Below are 17099 nucleotides of genomic sequence, written 5' to 3' on the forward strand. Positions count from 1 at the left end.
TACCTCCAAGAATAGAGAATAGCAATAGTTGGAAAAGGATATGGAGTCTGTTTGACAATCAGCTGCATGGAATTCCTTGATCTGGTGCAGGCTCTTCAGATTTACCAGCAACTGCATGCCCTTGTCCAAGGTAATGACTGTTCGGGGCAGTTAAGAGAGGTAGTGATTTTCCTGGTAAACAGAAACGAGTCTCATAAGATTCCTGAGGAATGATGAATTTAGGCTTCTGTGGACCCAACTATAATCCTTCTGTTTACCTGGCCAGAGTCCTTCTATTTATGACATTGTCACCAACACTGCAATTATGAGGACACACTTTGGATCAAACAGAGGCCTGGTGTTACTCCATTACTATAAGAGAGAGAAAGAGAGAAAGAGAGAGAAAGAGAGAGAGAGAGACAGAGAGACAGAGAGACAGAGAGACAGAGAGACAGAGACAGAGAGAATGTGAGAGTAAGAGAAGAGTTTGAGGGGAATGAATGATAATCAGGGGGCTCAGTAGGACTAGGAAGTTATTCAGGTGCCACCATAGTTTCTTAATGTTATTTGTTTACATTAACTAAGACGATGGCCAAGTCACATGACTGCTTTCTACTCCAAGTGAGCCCCACATCCTGATAATATGAGCCCATCTCCTACCAGGCACAAGTCCCTGTGGGATCCACACATTTCACCTACTAAATGTAGACTTTGATACCTTTTAAAATAACAGAAATTTTAGTTAGTTAGAATGTATAAAGAAAAAAGCAGTTTCTATGGCATTAGAGGGTAGGGCCCAAATTAGCAAAATAATAAATGAATAAATAAATGATAAATAAATAAATAAATAAACAAGCAAACAGAGGAAGGAAATCTGTAGTCTTAGCTTAGGAGAGCAGGGTTATCTATAATCAGTTTCAGGATTCTCAGGTAGCTTCTAGGGAGAGGGAGAGAAGACATTTGCCCATCAATCAATATTCATTTAAAAAAGTAGTTGACCTATCTGGATTTCAAGGTTGCAGAAGAGATAGGAGAAGTAGGTCTGGATTCTAAGAGAAAGGAACAGAAAATCCTATAATCTGAACCCAGGAGAGAAGTGTCCATGTTTTACCAATATGAAAATGGAGGAAATCCAATCATAACTAGATTGAAATAAACAGTTTTAGTACAATCTCCTTTGGCCAACATTTGCATCTCTGAGTCTCATGATCTCCACTGAAAGAAATCAGAGGAGGCACACAGTATAAAATAGATAAAATAAACAGACACTTTTTGTTGTATAGTAAAATTGTATATACTTAAGGTAAGAATATGGGAAGTGGACATTGGTAGGGAAGGAAAACACTACCAGGGATGATAGTAGACAGTGGCCAGAGAAACCACTGTGAAGTTCTACATGTTTTAGACAGGCTTTATACTATTTCTAAAGTCTCTGAAATGGACATCTTTCTTTAGGGTCATATTTCCACTCAAAGATGAGGCTAGAACACCCATTTGGATTGAATCTTTTTTTCCTAACCAAAACCCAAATCCTAACTTGATTTGAATTTTAATGGAGTTCTTTACTGAAAGCTGCTTACTAGATTTCTTCTAAATTTCCTGGAAGATCACAATATTATCTGTCTACCCAGGGATAAAGTTAGACTCAGAGTCCACTCTTTTGACCCATAATGATATTCTTTAGCTTGATTTCCTAGTTTTATAACAGATTAACTGATCAAGAAGAAAAGGTTAATCCCCATGAGAAAATGTTGTAGAGGGAAGAATTACTAACTCTAAGGATATTCTTAAAAGCCATACATAAACCAACTATTCTATTAGCTGCTATTCCATAAGTATAATTTAACACTACACAGTGGTTAATACTTGAACCAGAGGCCATAGGTTGCTAAATAAAAAGCCTGGTGCCAGGTATGGAAGATGTGGAATTTTCAGCTGGAGTTGTTGGTCAGGGATGCCCCAGACTACCCCTAAACAATATAGGCTATTGGTATTGCTCTCTCTTGCCCTCCAGAAATATATGGTAAGATCCTATTACTGAACACACCATATACTTTTCATTCCAAGACATGGAGAAATCAAGTTGTTACTGACCATGTAACTTCTTCCCTGCTGGCTAGTTTTTGTACTACAAGAAAGTGCTGTGTAGGCTAGTGTGTATGTATGAATGGAAAGATCATTGGTAGTCTTACCTAGCTAAGAATCTTGCAAGTTATATTAATGAACAACATAGCAAAATATGTCCATGAATGCAATAGTGGAACAAACTTTATGGGGATAGCCAACTGCTTAAAAGTGAACTTAAGGCCTACTCCATAGAAAGCAACACATGCCTGCTGCTGTAACCCTTGCTGAGAACACATGGTTATGGAGCTCACAGACCCCAGGATTGAACCTAATACTATTATTTTGCTAAATGAATGAAGTATCAAACTGGACTATAATTCATATTTCTATAACTACAAATCAGTGCACTTCTTAGACCTCCTCAGAGAACTTCATGCAGTAGATTGTGGTTAAAAAAGGCATTCAGAAGTGGTCATCCTACAAAAAACAAGTGGATATGAAATGCTCAGCTGCAAAATGAACATCTACACCCCTCTTCTCAAGGTTCAGAGATCATTACAGAAAGCATTTAAAAAGATTTTAAGAGTCAAAGGTGACAGAAGACAAGAGTGAAATAGTGTCCTCCAGACATGACAGGGTCATTGTTCTAGTGAATTCACAGCAGCTGTGGTTGCATGCATGAAGACTGCATAAGATTAAGCCAGTGAATATTCCAGGATGCAGTAGGGGAGGGCTCAGGACTCCCCACCCTAACTGACAAACTACTGACAGTTGGTGGCTTCTAGAGAATTATGACAGTTAGAATGAGAATGAAATCCATAGTATCAGTTAGTCACTAATTCCATTTTAAACTTGATTTTTAAGAGGTGTGTTTTTTATCATTTAAATGCAAAAATTAGGAATAAAAATGTGAATGCTTAGTCACCAAGGTGTGCAACTATTTGAGAAAGATTAGGAGATGTGGCCTTGTTGGAGTGGGTATGACCATGTTGGATCAATACACTAGTAACTAAGGCAGGGAACAGGAGTCAGTTAGTTTTAAGAGTGTCATCTGTGGTAAGTCAAGTGGATTTCCCACACACATGATTATATGAGGAGCTTGGACTGAGTAGGTTACTATAAGAAAAAAGACATGAGGTAGGTAGGGATGATGGGCTTGGATCTGGGAGGGATTAGTTAGAGGAATGGAAAGACAGTGCAGTCAAAATATATTTCATGCATGTATGAAATTTTCAAAGAATTAACAAACATTATATTAAACATATATGACTAGGCACCTAAATTAAAGAAACAGAAAGTAGTAACGTAAAATAATTTTACTTAAGTTTTGGCTAAGTGTGTGTGTGTGTGTGTGTGTGTGTGTGTGTGTGTGTGTGTGTGTGAAATTTAAAGCCCATAATACCTGTGGCTATCTTCCAATTTATAGAAAGCAGTGCGACAAAGTTTCAAGTACATGAGTGAGACACGTTGGCCCATTCATGGAGACCTTGGGCACATGTTGCCTCTGTTCTCAGCTGTGGTATCAGTTCTGGATAAGGGAAATACAAGGACTTAATGGTTTTCCATTTTGAAAATGAGAGTGGTTCTTCCTGGGATGAGGAAGTCCCACTCATTAGGCAGGAGTCATTGGTCTATAAGCTCATTCCTGTGGTAGACAAGAGCAGAAATCTTAGTTCCTTTTCCTTTGGAATCAAACTTCAGCTCCCCATTCCTGTACTCCTGTTAATCACATGATTTTACCATATGAAAAAGAAGGTGCTAGCCTTTTAGTATAACTAAAGTGGAGGAACATGACTATACCTAATTAAAATATTTTCCCTTACCAGACCTGTAAAATAGGAACAAAGTTATACTAATATGTATCATACATTTTCATTTCCTACAAGTTGCAGTCTGATAATATACCTCTGCACTCTTTAATGTAAAAACCACAGTCTCGTCTCTTGTTACATTTATATTCTAGTTTTATTAATTGCATTCATATTTTCATTCCTAATTGTTGTATTTAAATGATATAAAAGCACCTCTTTAAAAAAAATCAAGTTTAGAAAGGAATTAGTGACTAGCTGATATTATGGATGAGGACATCACAGCATTATGATTACATTTTTCCCATTTTCCACTTCTCATCTTGTTACTAAAATAGTCTTATGTCAAAAACATTCTCAACATATCCCTTCTATAAAGGCAGGATATTTTTAATCTACTGTATGTGCTGGCCAGTTTAATGTCATAAGACAGAGTCATTGGGGAAGAAGGAACCTCAACTGAGAAAATTACCTCATCCAAGGTTGGCCTGTGAGTAACCTTGTGTGGCCCTTTCTTGATTGATAATTGATGTTAAAGGGCCCATCTCACTATAGGTGATACCACTCTTGAGACCAATAAGACAACAGGCTGAGCAAGTCAGGAGGAATAGTCCAGTAAGCATCACTCCTCTACGGCCTCTGTGTCAAGCTCCTGCCTCTAGGATCCTGCCCTATTTGAGGTCCTACACTGACTTTCTCCCATGATGGACGGAAGTATAAACAAAATAAACCCTATCCTCCTGAAGTTACATTTGCTCATAATATTTTAACACAGCAATAAAAACTGCAACCAACACACTGAAAATTAACAAAATTTTATGCTTGTTACATAAATATAGGTAAGTTTAGAACATAGTAAAAGATTATATTTACAGACAATAATTATTGACAACATTGGAGGTGTTAACAAATTTTGTGTAACACCCTATATACCCCAAGAAGTTGAGTTCAACCACCTATCCTCAGTAAGCCAATTAAAAGATCCAAATTAACAGTAGAAAGACGAAGAGAGAGAGAGAGAGAGAGAGAGAGAGAGAGAGAGAGAGAGAGAGATACAGAGACAGAGACAGACTTATTCAATGTGGCCACATTGGAAAGAGGGATAAGGAGATCCAGAGACCCTTCGAAGTCTCTGGTGTACATCTGAGGTTTTGAAGTGAGATTAAAGTTTAACTAGAGGGCCAGGCATGTTCATATCTAAGCAGTTGTGGTCAAGATGTGGCTTCTACCCACCATCAACTCACCCATCACTGTCTGATCTTTAGTCTTATCTGGCAAGGTGATTTGGTAGTTAGAACTGTGTGAAAACTCTTTAAGGAGGTAAGTTCTTCTTCTGGCTAGAGACCTTTCCTTAACCAAGCATGAGATAACTGTAGAAATTCCCATTACTTTGAAGTCTATTGTTTCAGTAATGTGATAGATGGACAGACATAAGTGTCTCTTTAGTATTCCCTCATCTCTGCTAGACCTGTCATGGAAGCAGCCTACTGAAGGCCTTACTAAACCCCAAATTTCTTATAACGGATGATGGTTATACTTGTAACTTCCAATTCCATTACTTTCTCTGAGATGTGATTAGTATATTCTAATATGCTGAGTGTTTGGTGCTCCTGAAGGACTTTACTAACATTATAGGGTGAGGTATAAAAGCAGCAGTTGTCTAAAAGCTAATGTGTCTTCTACTTAGGGGGATAGTACTGACATTCACACACATCACCTCAGATAGGTTGTAGTAATCCACACCATTAAGTTTTGCCCTGCTGTAGTAAAATACATTGCTTCAGGTACCTAGTCTTCTTCATCCATCTCTAGGAGATAAGGTAAAAGGAGGACATTTGTTTTCAATGCCCCATCCATTATGTCAATGTGTCTGACAGTGCATTTGTGGTCTGGCCCTCAACTCTGTGGGGCCTGAAGTTCCTTCTTTGTCATATGCTTACCCAAATTCCTTTCTTTGTTATAGACCCAGCCAAATTCCTTGTCTGGCCTACATCCCTATAGCACCCCCAAGATCTGCCTTGCTATATACCCACTCTAAGTCCCCTCTGTGTCATACAACCACATAAGTCGCTTCTCTGGACCCCAACAATTTGAGACCAAGGTCTGTTTCTTCTCATATACCCATCCAAAGTCCCTCCTTTATCATGTGCCTACTCGTTTCTTCTCTGCCCTCAAAACTTGAGACCCAAATCTCCTCTTATATACCCACCCAAACTCACTCTCTTGCTATATATCCATTTCTCTTTCTCTTTACCACTTCGGCCATTAGTGCCTAATGCTTTGTGGAGCAAAAAGTCCCTTTGTTGTCCTATGCTTATCCAAATACTCTTCTTTGTCACATACCCAACCAAATTCCTTGTCTGGCCTACATCCCTGTAGCACCCTAAATACCTGCCTTGCTGCATACCCACCCAAAGGCCCCTCTGTGTCATACACCCACCTAAGTCACTTGTGTGGTCCCTAACCACTTGATACCAACGTCTGTTTCTTCTCATATACCCATCCCCAAGTTCCTCCTTTATTATGTACCCCCTCCAAGGTTCTTGTCTACCCCAAACATTGTGAGGCCCAAATCATTCCCTTGTCATATAACCACCCAAACTTCCTCTCTTGCCATACATCCACCATTTCTCTTCCCCTTTACCAGTTCCACCATTAGTGACTCACAAAGACACATAAATTTTCAAATTGGAATGCATTTATTTTTAAAAATATAATTTTGAATTTTATTGTTTATAGGAATGGGAATTTCCTGTCTTCGAGATATTGGCTATCCACCTTGAGACTCATGGAGCTTGCCTCAGAGGGGCTGGGTTGATCCTCAACAGTCTTTGAGGGTTGATCTTCAGCTGGCTTTGCAGGTTGTTCCACCAGAGGCTGTCGCTGCTCTTTCAATGGTGAATCATTACCTTTCTTCTGAAAAGGTGGAGTTACTGCTTCAGCATCAGTAGAGGAGCTTGCTTCAGAGGTATTGGGTTGATCCTCAACAGGTGTTGCAGGTTGTTCCAACAGAGGCTGTGGCTCCTCCATCAACAGTGAATCTTTGCCCTTCTTTGGCATGGGTGTAGTTATGTCTTCAGCATCAGTGATGGAGCTTGCTTCACTAGTAGTGGGTCGATCCTCTGCAGGTTGTGCTGGTTGATCCACAGCAGCCTCTGCAGGTTTCTCTGCCAGAGGTTGTGGCTCCTCCATCAATAGTGAATCTCTGCCTTTCTTTGGAGGGGGTGGAATTACTTCTTCAGCATCAATCATGTAGCTTGCTTCACAGGTAGTGGTTCGATCCTCAGCCAGTTTTGTGGGTTGATCCTCAGCAGGCTTTGTGTATTTAACCTCAGCAGGCTTTGCATATTGCTCCACCAGAGGCTGTGGCTCCTGCTTCAATGGTGAATCTTTGCCTATCTTTAGCATGGGTGGAGCTGTTTCTTCAGCATCCGTCATGGTGCTTGCTTCACATGTAGTGGGTCGAACTTTAGCAGGCTTTGCAGGTTGCTGCACCAGAGGCGGTGTCTCCTCCATCGGTGGTGAAACTTCGCCTTTCTTTTGCGCTGGTGGAGTTACTTCTTCAGGATCTGTCATGGTGCTTGCTTCACAGGTAGTGGGTTTATCCTTAGCAGGCTTTGCAGGTTGGTCCATCAGAGGCCGTGACACCTCCATTGGTGGTGAATCTTCGCCTTTCTTTTGCACTGGTAGAGTTAGTTCTTCCGGATCAGTCATGGTGCTTGCTTCACAGGTAGTGGGTTTACCCTTAGCAGGCTTTGCAAGTTGTTCCATCAGAGGCTGTGACTCCTCCATTGGTGGTGAATCCTTGCCTTTCTTTTTCACGGGTGGATTTAATTCTTTAACATCCTTCTTGGTGGAACTCCTTTTCAAGGCACGTTTCCCACGTTTGTTGGTCTTTAGGCCCTGGAATGCCAAGAGGGAGGACACAAGAGTTAATTTAGTGCAAGGGTCTTGAAAAGCATGTGAAGGGTTCTTTGTTGGAACAGGTAAGGGTAGGTAAGGGGATTTAGTCCAGGCCAGAGAAAGGTGGTTACTTCAGGCAAGAGTAAATCAGCAAAGGAGGGAGCTTGGGTAGGGTGGGTCATCTCACCGTTCCATTAAGAATGCTTGGGGGATAAAGTTTGTAGGCCGCCTTGGTCTTTATTGGTGTGACAGGATTAGCCACTGGTTGAGTATTCATCGAAAAAGCAGAAAGATCCGCTCTGGACGCGGATTTCTTGGTCACATTCGCCATTATCAGGATTTAGTTGTGTTACCTTCGAGAGGTCTCATCAACTGACAGAGCAGAGCAGGCCACACCCCTCAAGCCTGATTGGTCATCAAGGTCTCAACCAATAGTGGGCAAGCTTGAGCTCTGACATCACAAAGCATGGTTCTGACCCTGGTGAAGGAAAGAACAGGAAGATGTACCACTTGGGACACTTCCATTGATAGGGGGGAAGATATTGAGAAGGCAAAGATACTCTAGTCTTAGAAGGAGACTTCCCTTTAACAACTCCAAGGCTATTTTCCATGCCATGCATCTTCATACATGCACTTTAGTTGTGGCAGAACACACAACAGAGCATTTGCTTCTCCAACTTCTTCCCCAAGACTCCCCCTGCTCAATGGTTTATTCCAATATGTCTTCCTTAATCTTGGGCTAATATCTTGAATGCCTTTCCTAAAATCATTCCCAAGTAACATTTTTGTATTTGAATATCATTATGTATGCCAAGCATCCTATCAACCCTTATATAGCTAACATCTGGGCTTCCACCAGGACCCAGACCTCTACTCACAGCCAGCTACAGGACACTTTGCTCTGCCTACTCTTCTGTACTTCATATACAGATTTCCCATGTCCCCCTCCCTGTTCAAGTCTGTATTGTACCCTATCACCCTATACTTGTTTTTCTGCATCTCACATTATCTCACCTGTGTCACAAAGACTAATCTTGCAGACTCTGTCTTTCAGTAGCTACCTCCAGTCTTCCTTAGGGTCCAAATATATCACCCCACCTAGTCTCACCACTAAGTCCTATAGCCAACAACTAGCATCACTCCTGGACTGGCCCCACCCACATCCACTCACAGGACCCTTTACAACATCAGTACCACCAGACTCCATACATAGACTTCACAGATCCTCCTTCATGGTCTAGCTTGTTGAGTGGGCATGTGTGTGAGTGCGCATGCACGTGAGCACAGGTGCACCCTCGCACACTCCACAAACACCACACACACACACACACACACACACACACACACACACACACAGCCTGTAATTTTTCTATTTCCATACTGCTCTGGACCTAGTGAGTGTGGCAAAGCCAGTACCCAGGCCTACTTTGGCTGTGTGTCTTTACAGTAGTGACCTCTAGGCTTCCACATTTTCCCAACTCAGGCTCCCCAGCCTAGTCTCAACACCTCCTCCTTTGCTGTGGCCAACACATAGGTTCCTGTAGTACCGTCGTTCACCCACAGGACCCTTCCTACCACCTGTACCAGCCCAGTCCATAACCAGTCTCCTCACATCATCCAGTGTCCAGCTTACTGACAATGCCACACACTATCAAATACTTGTTTTTCAACATACTGCAAGAGATATAACCTGGAAACCATAAGCAATGCCCAATCTTAGTCTGGACTCTTTGCATTGAAGTAGTGACTTCTAGTTTCAACAATGTCCCCAGACACACATAGGCTAGTCAGAACACCTCCCCATATAGTATAGCCAACTTCTGGGCTACCACCAGGTATTACCCTCTACCTCAACCAACAGGACCCTCCGTGCTGCCCATACCTCTCCACAACATACCCAGACTTCCTACATCCCCCTTCAAGGTCTATTCTGGTGGGTACATCCACACTCGGTGCTTGCTTTTCCATATTCAGTGGAATCTATCCTAGACAGAATAACCCCTGTCCCATTGTAGAATGGCTTCCTGAACTTTGCAGTAGTGATTTAGAGCCTTCTTCAGGGTCCCAAATCTCAAACCACAGCATGATCCCACTACCCTTGGCTCTTCTATATCAAAATCTAGTATCCCTTGACACTTCACATATGCGCATCTACCTGTGGAACACTTGCTTTGCGTACACAACCTCACTATATATCCAGACTTCCTATGTCCTCCCGAAAGTTCAAACCTGGTGAATATTTCCCCTACCACATACTGCTTTTCAACATTCCACAAAACATAGTTCATATCCCACTGCCAGTGTCCCAGCCTAGTCTTGGCACTTATATTCTTGCCTGTTGCAAGAGTGACCACTAGATTTCAATGGAGTCCCAAAACCAGGAGCATGCTCTAACCACCTACTGCTCTTCTGCAGCAAGCATGCAGGGTCCTACCAGGACCCACCCTCCCTGCATCTACACACAATACACTTTGTGCCACCTACATTACCCCACTGCATACTCAGAGTTCTCAAGGAGCCTCCTTCATGGCATAGCCTTATGAGTACTCCTTCACAACCAGATACTTGTTTTTCAATATCCATCTGGATCTATCTTGGTTCCCACATCAATACTATGGCCTACCCTGATCAACTGAGCCTTGCAGTAGCAACATCTTGGGTTCTGCATGTTCCCAAATTCCATGCCCTGGCTTAGTCCCATCACATCCAGATGTTTCCTAGACAACTTACAGGCTGCAGAGAAGGTGCTACTTGTACCAACCCACAGGATCTTTTATGCTACCACACCAGCGCTCTCCATACCCACACTTCTGATGTTCTCCTCCAGGGTCTAGCTTGGTGGTATATAAGCCCCAATCTGATACTTTTTTTGCATATCCATAAGGATTTAGCCTGAGTTCAATAGCCAGCAGCCCTGGCGAGTCTGGCTGCCTGTCCCTTGCTGTCTGGAACTCTAGGCAGTAAATCCTGCAGCACAGACTATTCTCACAAATCCTCCTGTACTGTAGCTAACATCTAGGCTCCTGCTAGGACCTGCCTTACCACAATCCCTCTATATGTCACTTTGTGTACACTTTACTATGTTACTCCTTATTCAGAATTTCTGTGTCTTCCTAAGGGTTGAATTTGTGAATGTACTGCCCCCCAAATAATACTTGTTTTTCTATATAGGGCAGGATCTACCCCAGGTCCCAGACACTTTGTCAGGTCTATCCCAGCCATTAGCACCCTCTAGGATTCCTAGTCCCATCTACTCCTCCTATCTTTTATGCCAGAGACAGCATCTAGATTTCCACCAAGACCACTCCTCCCTCATCAAACCACAGGAGCTTTGGCTACCTACATCACCCTACTTTACACCCAGACTGTCCAAATCCTCCTCCAGAGTCTGAACTGGTGAGTACCTCTCTGCATCAGATAATTATTTTCCAAATCCAGTGGAGTCCAGACTGGATGGAAGATCCAGTGGCATCCCTAGAACAGCCGCTTTCTCTTGCGAGTAGTGAAGTCTAGCTTTTGGCAAGGTCTGAAATCCTTTGCTCCAGCCAAGTCCCAACGTGTCCTCTTGTGCTATATGCAACTTCTAGCTTCCTGCAAGACCCAAAGTAACAACCCTTACACAGGGGACCATTTGTACTACCTGAACAACCCAACTCTACCCAGATTTCCAATGAACTCTCCAGGGTCAAGCCTGTTGAATAACCCCAAATGTACGCTTTTTTTTTTTTTTTTTGGTTTTTCAAGACAAGGTTTCTCTGTGTAGCTTTGCACCTTTCCTGGAACTCGCTTTGGAGACCAGGCTGGCCTCGAACTCACAGAGATCCGCCTGGCTCTGCCTCCCAAGTGCTGGGATTAAAGGCGTGTGCCACCACCACCCAGCCAAATGTATTCTTGATACATGTGTTTTCAACATCCTGCTGAATATGTCCCAGAACTCCAGCCTAGTCTGACAACCTATAACACATAGTATGGGCCTCTAGGCTTCAGAAGGCTCCCAAATCCCAAACCCCTTCCTAGTCCCACCACCTATTCCTGTGCTATAGCTAACATTTAGGTTCTCTCCAGTACTCGCCGTATCCATATCCGCACACAGGACTTGATGTTGCATGTACCAGCCCTCTATATACCCAAACTTCCCATGGTATCCTCCGAAGTCTAGCCTATTGAATACTCCACACATATATCAATAATTTTATTTTTATATCCTGAAGGATGTAATTTGTGTGCCTCAGACAGTGCCTCATAGTAGTCTGGACTCCTTGCCTTGTAGTAATGATCTCTAGACTTCAATAGGGTCCCAAAACCTAGACCCCAGCCTAGTTCAAACATTCCATCCTTTGCTATAGCCAACATCTATGCTCCCACCAAGACTTACCCTACCCACATCTACTTTCAGGACACCATGTTCCACCTAAATAACCACACTCCATACCCAGAATTTTTGTGGTTTCTTCCTGTGTTGGACTGGAGAATACTTCCCAACCTGATACTTGTTTTTTTTCCGCAATTCTGCCATATCTAGATTGGTCCCACAACAAGTGATCATGACTATTCTGGCCACTAGCTCCTTGCCATAGATAGCTCTGTGCTTCTGCAGGCTCTAATTCCTCCAACTGGCCTAGTCCTACCACATTCTGTTGTGCTCTAGACAACATCTATACACCCAAAAGGTATACCTGCATCCATCCACAAGACACATTTAAAAGATTAATCCACTTCACTATATGTCCAGCCTTCCTACAACCCCAGCTCCCAGGATTTAGCCTAATGAATAAGGCCCAACAGGCAAACTAATACTTGTGTTTCTACATGCTGACTAACCTACTCTGGCCACCTTGTTGCAAGCTGTAGTCTTTTACAGGTCTCCAATTCGTTCAGCTTAGCCTAGTCCTAGCAACTCCTTCAGTGCTATAGCCAACATCTAGTCTCCCTCTGCACTTAACATACCTGCACCCACCCATGGAACATTTGCTCTGCATTCACAACTTCACTTCTTATCCAGACTTCCCATTCCTGCCTAAAGTCCAAACCTGGTGAATATTTCCCTTACCAGAATGTGTTTCTCCACATCCCACCAAACATAGCTCATATCTCACTGCCAATGTCCCAGCATAGTCTTGGCACTTACATTCTTGCATGTTGCAGGAATGTCCACTAGGTTTTTACAGAGTCCCAAATCCACAGACCTAGTCATATCACCTACTCCTGTTCTGTAGCCAACATACATTGTCTTACCAGAACCTGTCCTCCCTGCATCTACACACAGTACTCTTAGCATCACCTATATTACCCCACTCCATACCCAGACTTCCCAAGGCCTCCTCCATGGTATAGCCTGGTGAGTACTTGCTCACAACCAGATACTTGCTTTTCTACATCCATCTGGATCTATTCTGGTTCCCACCATTAATGCTGTGGTGTAGTCTGATCAACTGAGCCTTGCAGTAGCAACATCAATACTTCCACAGGTTCCCAAATCCCATACCCTGGACTAGTCCCATCACTTCACTTCCTGGTATCCTTTAGACAGTATACAGGCTCTAGACAAGGTGCTACCTGCCCACACACATGGGACACTTTGTGCTACCTCCACAACCCCTCTCCATACCCACACTTCTGATGTCCTCCTCCAGGGACTTGCTTCATATATAAGCTCCTACCTGATACTTATTTTGCACATCCATAAGGATCTAGCCTGAGTTCAATAGCCAGCATCCCTGGCTAATCTTGCTGCCTTCCCCTTGCTGTAGGGACATCTAGGCAATAGAGTCACAAATCAGTCAGCTCAGACTAGACTCATATATCTTCCTATACTGTAGCTAACATTTAGGCTCCTTCTAGGACCTGCGCTACCAGATTCCATCAATAGGACACTTTGTGTAGATTACACTACACTATTCCTCTTTCAGATTTCCATGAGGGTCTAACATGTTTAGAACACCATTCCAACTATCAATACTTGTTTCTGCATATGATGCTGTACCTACCCGAGGTCACAATGTCTAGGCCTTCCCCAGCCTCCTCTGGAAGCAAACTCTGGGATTCCTGGGCCCAACATTTCCTCCTGTACTTGGTTTAGCATCTAGGTTCCCACCAAGACCACCCCTCCCTCATCAAACTGCAGGTACTTTTGGTTGCCTACATCACCCTCTCCATGCCCAGACTACATAAATCCTCTCCAGAGTCTAGACAGGTGAGTACCACTCTGCACCAGATAATTTTTTTCTAAATGCAGTGCAGTCCAGACTGGATGGAAGATACAGTAGCATCCCTAGAATAGCTGTTTGCTCTCACTTGAATTGACTTCTAGCTTTTGCCAGGGTCCTAAATATTTTGCTCCATCCTAGTGCTATAGGAAACATTGATGTTCCTGCATGGACCCACTGTAACAACAGCCACAGGACCCTTTTTGCTCCCTATATAACCCAACTCCATACCCAGATTTCCCACAACCTCTCCAGGGTTAAGACTGTTGTTAGACCCCAAATATATCCTTGATACATGTCTTTCCACATTCTTCTGATTCTATCCCAATAACCAGTCTAGTTAGACAATGTCCAACACATAATAAGGGACTCTAGGCTTCAGTAGGGTCCCAAATCCCATAGCCCAGCATAACCACATGATATGTTTGTAGCTAGAGTTTTCCGGCCTGGCCCGCAGTCAGGACAAATCTCTGTCACTCACCAGTCCCACAGCCGCTCAGACCCAACCAAGTAAACACAGAGACTTATATTGCTTACAAACTGTATGGCCGTGCCAGGCTTCTAGCTGTCTAGTTCTTAAATTCATCTTAAATGAATCCATTTTTATAAATCTATGCCTTGCCATGTGGCTCGTGGCTTACCAGAGTCTTCACATGCTTCACATGCTGTCATGGTGGCAGCTAGCAGTGTCTCCCTTCCGGCTTCCTGTTTTCTCCTTTCTCCTCTCTGTTAGTCCCGCCTATACTTCCTGCCTGGCCACTGGCCAATCAGTGTTTTATTTATTGACCAATAAGAGCATTTGACATACAGACCATCCCATATATTCCTGTGTTATAGCTACCATTTAAGTTCCCTCCAGTACTCACCCTATCCACATCTACACATAGGGCATTGTGTTGCCTATACCACGTCTTACTATACCAAAACTTCCCATATTCTCTTCCATAGTCTAGCCTATTCAGTACATCACACACAATCCAATACTTCTGTTTTCATATCCGGCAGGATCTAATTCATGTGCCTCAGGCATTGCCCCATAGTAGTCTGGAATCCTTGTCTTGCAATTATGATCTCTAGGCTTCAAGAGAGCCCCGAATTCTAGGCCCCTGCCTAGTCTCTCAGCATTTCATTCTTTGTTATAGCCAACATCTCTCCTCCAACCAGGACTTACCCTACCCACATCTATCCTCATCTACCTTCAGGACAACTTGTACCAATTAAACCACACCACTTCATACCCAGACTTCATGTGGTCTCCTCCTGTGTTAGCCTGGTGAGTACATCCCTTTCTGATACTTGTTTTACCATAGTTCTGTCATATCTAGATTGGTCCCACAGTCAGTACCCATGCATAGCCTGGCTATTAGCTACTTCTGTAAATAGTTCTAGGCTTCTGCAGACTCTAATCCCTCCAACTGGCCTGGCTCTAAATGTTCTCTTGGGTAAGACCAACATTTATATGCCCAACTGGAATTATCATAACTGCATCTATCCACTAGACAATTTTAGATTATTCTACCAGCTTGCTATATATCTACACTTCCCACATGTCCCAGCCCCCAAGGATTAACTTAGTGAATAACCCCCAACACAGTAATGATTGCTTGTTTTTCCACATGCTTACTGTCCTACTATGGCCACCAGTGCCTTGCAGTTGCAAGCTGTAGGCTTCTACATGTTTCCTAATCCTTTCAGCTAAGCCTAATCCCAGAAATTCCCACTGTGGTATAGCTAATATCTAGGGTCTGTTAGCACTTACTATACCTCAGCCACCCAGGGAACATTTGTTCTGCATTCACAACCCCTCTCCTTATCCAGAATTCCCATGTCCTCCCCAAAGTGCAAAGCTGGTGAATATTTTCCTTACCTGATAGTGTTTCTCCACATCCCACCATACATAGCTCATATCTCACTATAGTGTCCCAGCATAGTCTTGTCACTTAAATTCTTGCATATTACAGTAACGACCACAAGTTTTCAACAGACTCCCAAATCCAGGGACTTACTCCTGTTCTGTAGCAAACATACAGTTCCCTATCAGGACCTGCCTACCTGCATCTACACCCAGTACTGTTTGTATCACCTATAGTACCCCACTCCATACACAGACTTGCTGAGGCCTCTTCCATGGAATAGCCTGCTGAGTACTCCCTCACAACCAGATACTTCTGTTTTTGCATCCCTCTAGATCAATCCTAGTTCACATAGTCAATACTCTGGCCTAATCTGATCAACTGAGCCTTGCAGTAGCACCATATAGGCTCCTGCAGGATGCCAAATCCCCTTCCCTGGCCTAGTCCCATCACTTCCAAGTGGGCTGTAGTCAACATACAGGCTCCAGACAAGGTGCAACCTGAACCCAACCACAGGACCCTTCTTGCTACCTCCACCACCCCATTCCATACCCACACTTCTGATGTTCTCCTCCACGATCTGGCTTGGTCTATAAGCCCTTATGTGATAATTGTTTTGCACATCCTTCTGGATCTAGTCTGAGTTCAATATCCAGTGGCTGTGGCTATTCTGGTTGCCTGTCCCATGCAGTATGAACATCTAGGCAGGAGAGTTTCCAATCCCTTATCTCAGACTAGACTCACAAATCCTCCTGTACTATAGCTAACATTGAGTAACCTCCTACAACCTGCCCTACCAGAATCCGACTGCAGGAAACTTTGTGTAGACTATAAATCATTACTCTTTTTTCCAACTTTCCAGTCTTCCTGGGGGTCTAACTTGTAGAGTACACCTCCCAAATCAATACTTGTTAGTACATATAGTGTTTGCTCTCTAGCCCAGGTCCCATAGCCAGTGTCCAAGCATTCCTCAGAAGCCTCCAAAAGCAAACTATAAGATTCCTAGTCCCATCAACTCCTCCTTTGCTGGAGTCACCATCTAGATTCCCAACAAGACTACCCCTCCTTCATCAAATCACAGGCTCTTTGGTTGCCTACATCACTCTCTCCATTCCCAGACTGTCTTAATCCTCCTCTAGAGTCTAGAAACGTAAGTATCCTGCTACAACAGATCATAGTTTTCCAAATACATTGAAATCAAGACTAGATGGAATATCCAATGACATCCCTATATTAGCTGCTTTCTCTCAGTGATTTCTAGCTTTTGGCAGGCTCCAAAATTC

At 43.2% G+C, this 17099-nt stretch overlaps 2 protein-coding genes across 9 annotated transcripts in view; one reads left to right on the top strand and one right to left on the bottom strand.

Moving 5' to 3' along the window:
- Positions 1 to 17099, top strand: part of Dmd (dystrophin) — a 2092376-nt gene that overhangs the window by 424635 nt on the left and 1650642 nt on the right. The window lies entirely within an intron of this gene.
- Positions 6535 to 8166, bottom strand: LOC131898867 (testis-specific gene A8 protein-like). The gene is made up of 2 exons (XM_059250123.1): positions 7945 to 8166; positions 6535 to 7757 (listed from the first exon to the last, which is right to left on the bottom strand). The coding sequence occupies exons 1-2, from the start codon at positions 8086 to 8088 to the stop codon at positions 6588 to 6590; spliced, it is 1314 nt and encodes a 437-aa protein (XP_059106106.1). The 5' UTR covers positions 8089 to 8166; the 3' UTR covers positions 6535 to 6587.

This window comes from Peromyscus eremicus, chromosome X (genome assembly GCF_949786415.1).
Source record: "Peromyscus eremicus chromosome X, PerEre_H2_v1, whole genome shotgun sequence".
In the NCBI taxonomy this organism is placed as follows: Eukaryota; Metazoa; Chordata; class Mammalia; order Rodentia; family Cricetidae; genus Peromyscus; species Peromyscus eremicus.

Coding starts and splice junctions, on each gene's coding strand:
- LOC131898867 (XM_059250123.1), bottom strand. CDS start 8,088: ATGGCGAATGTGACCAAGAAATCCGCGTCCAGAGCGGATCTTTCTGCT. Junction 7,758..7,944: donor CAAGCATTCTTAATGGAACG/GTGAGATGACCC, acceptor TTGGCATTCCAG/GGCCTAAAGACCAACAAACG.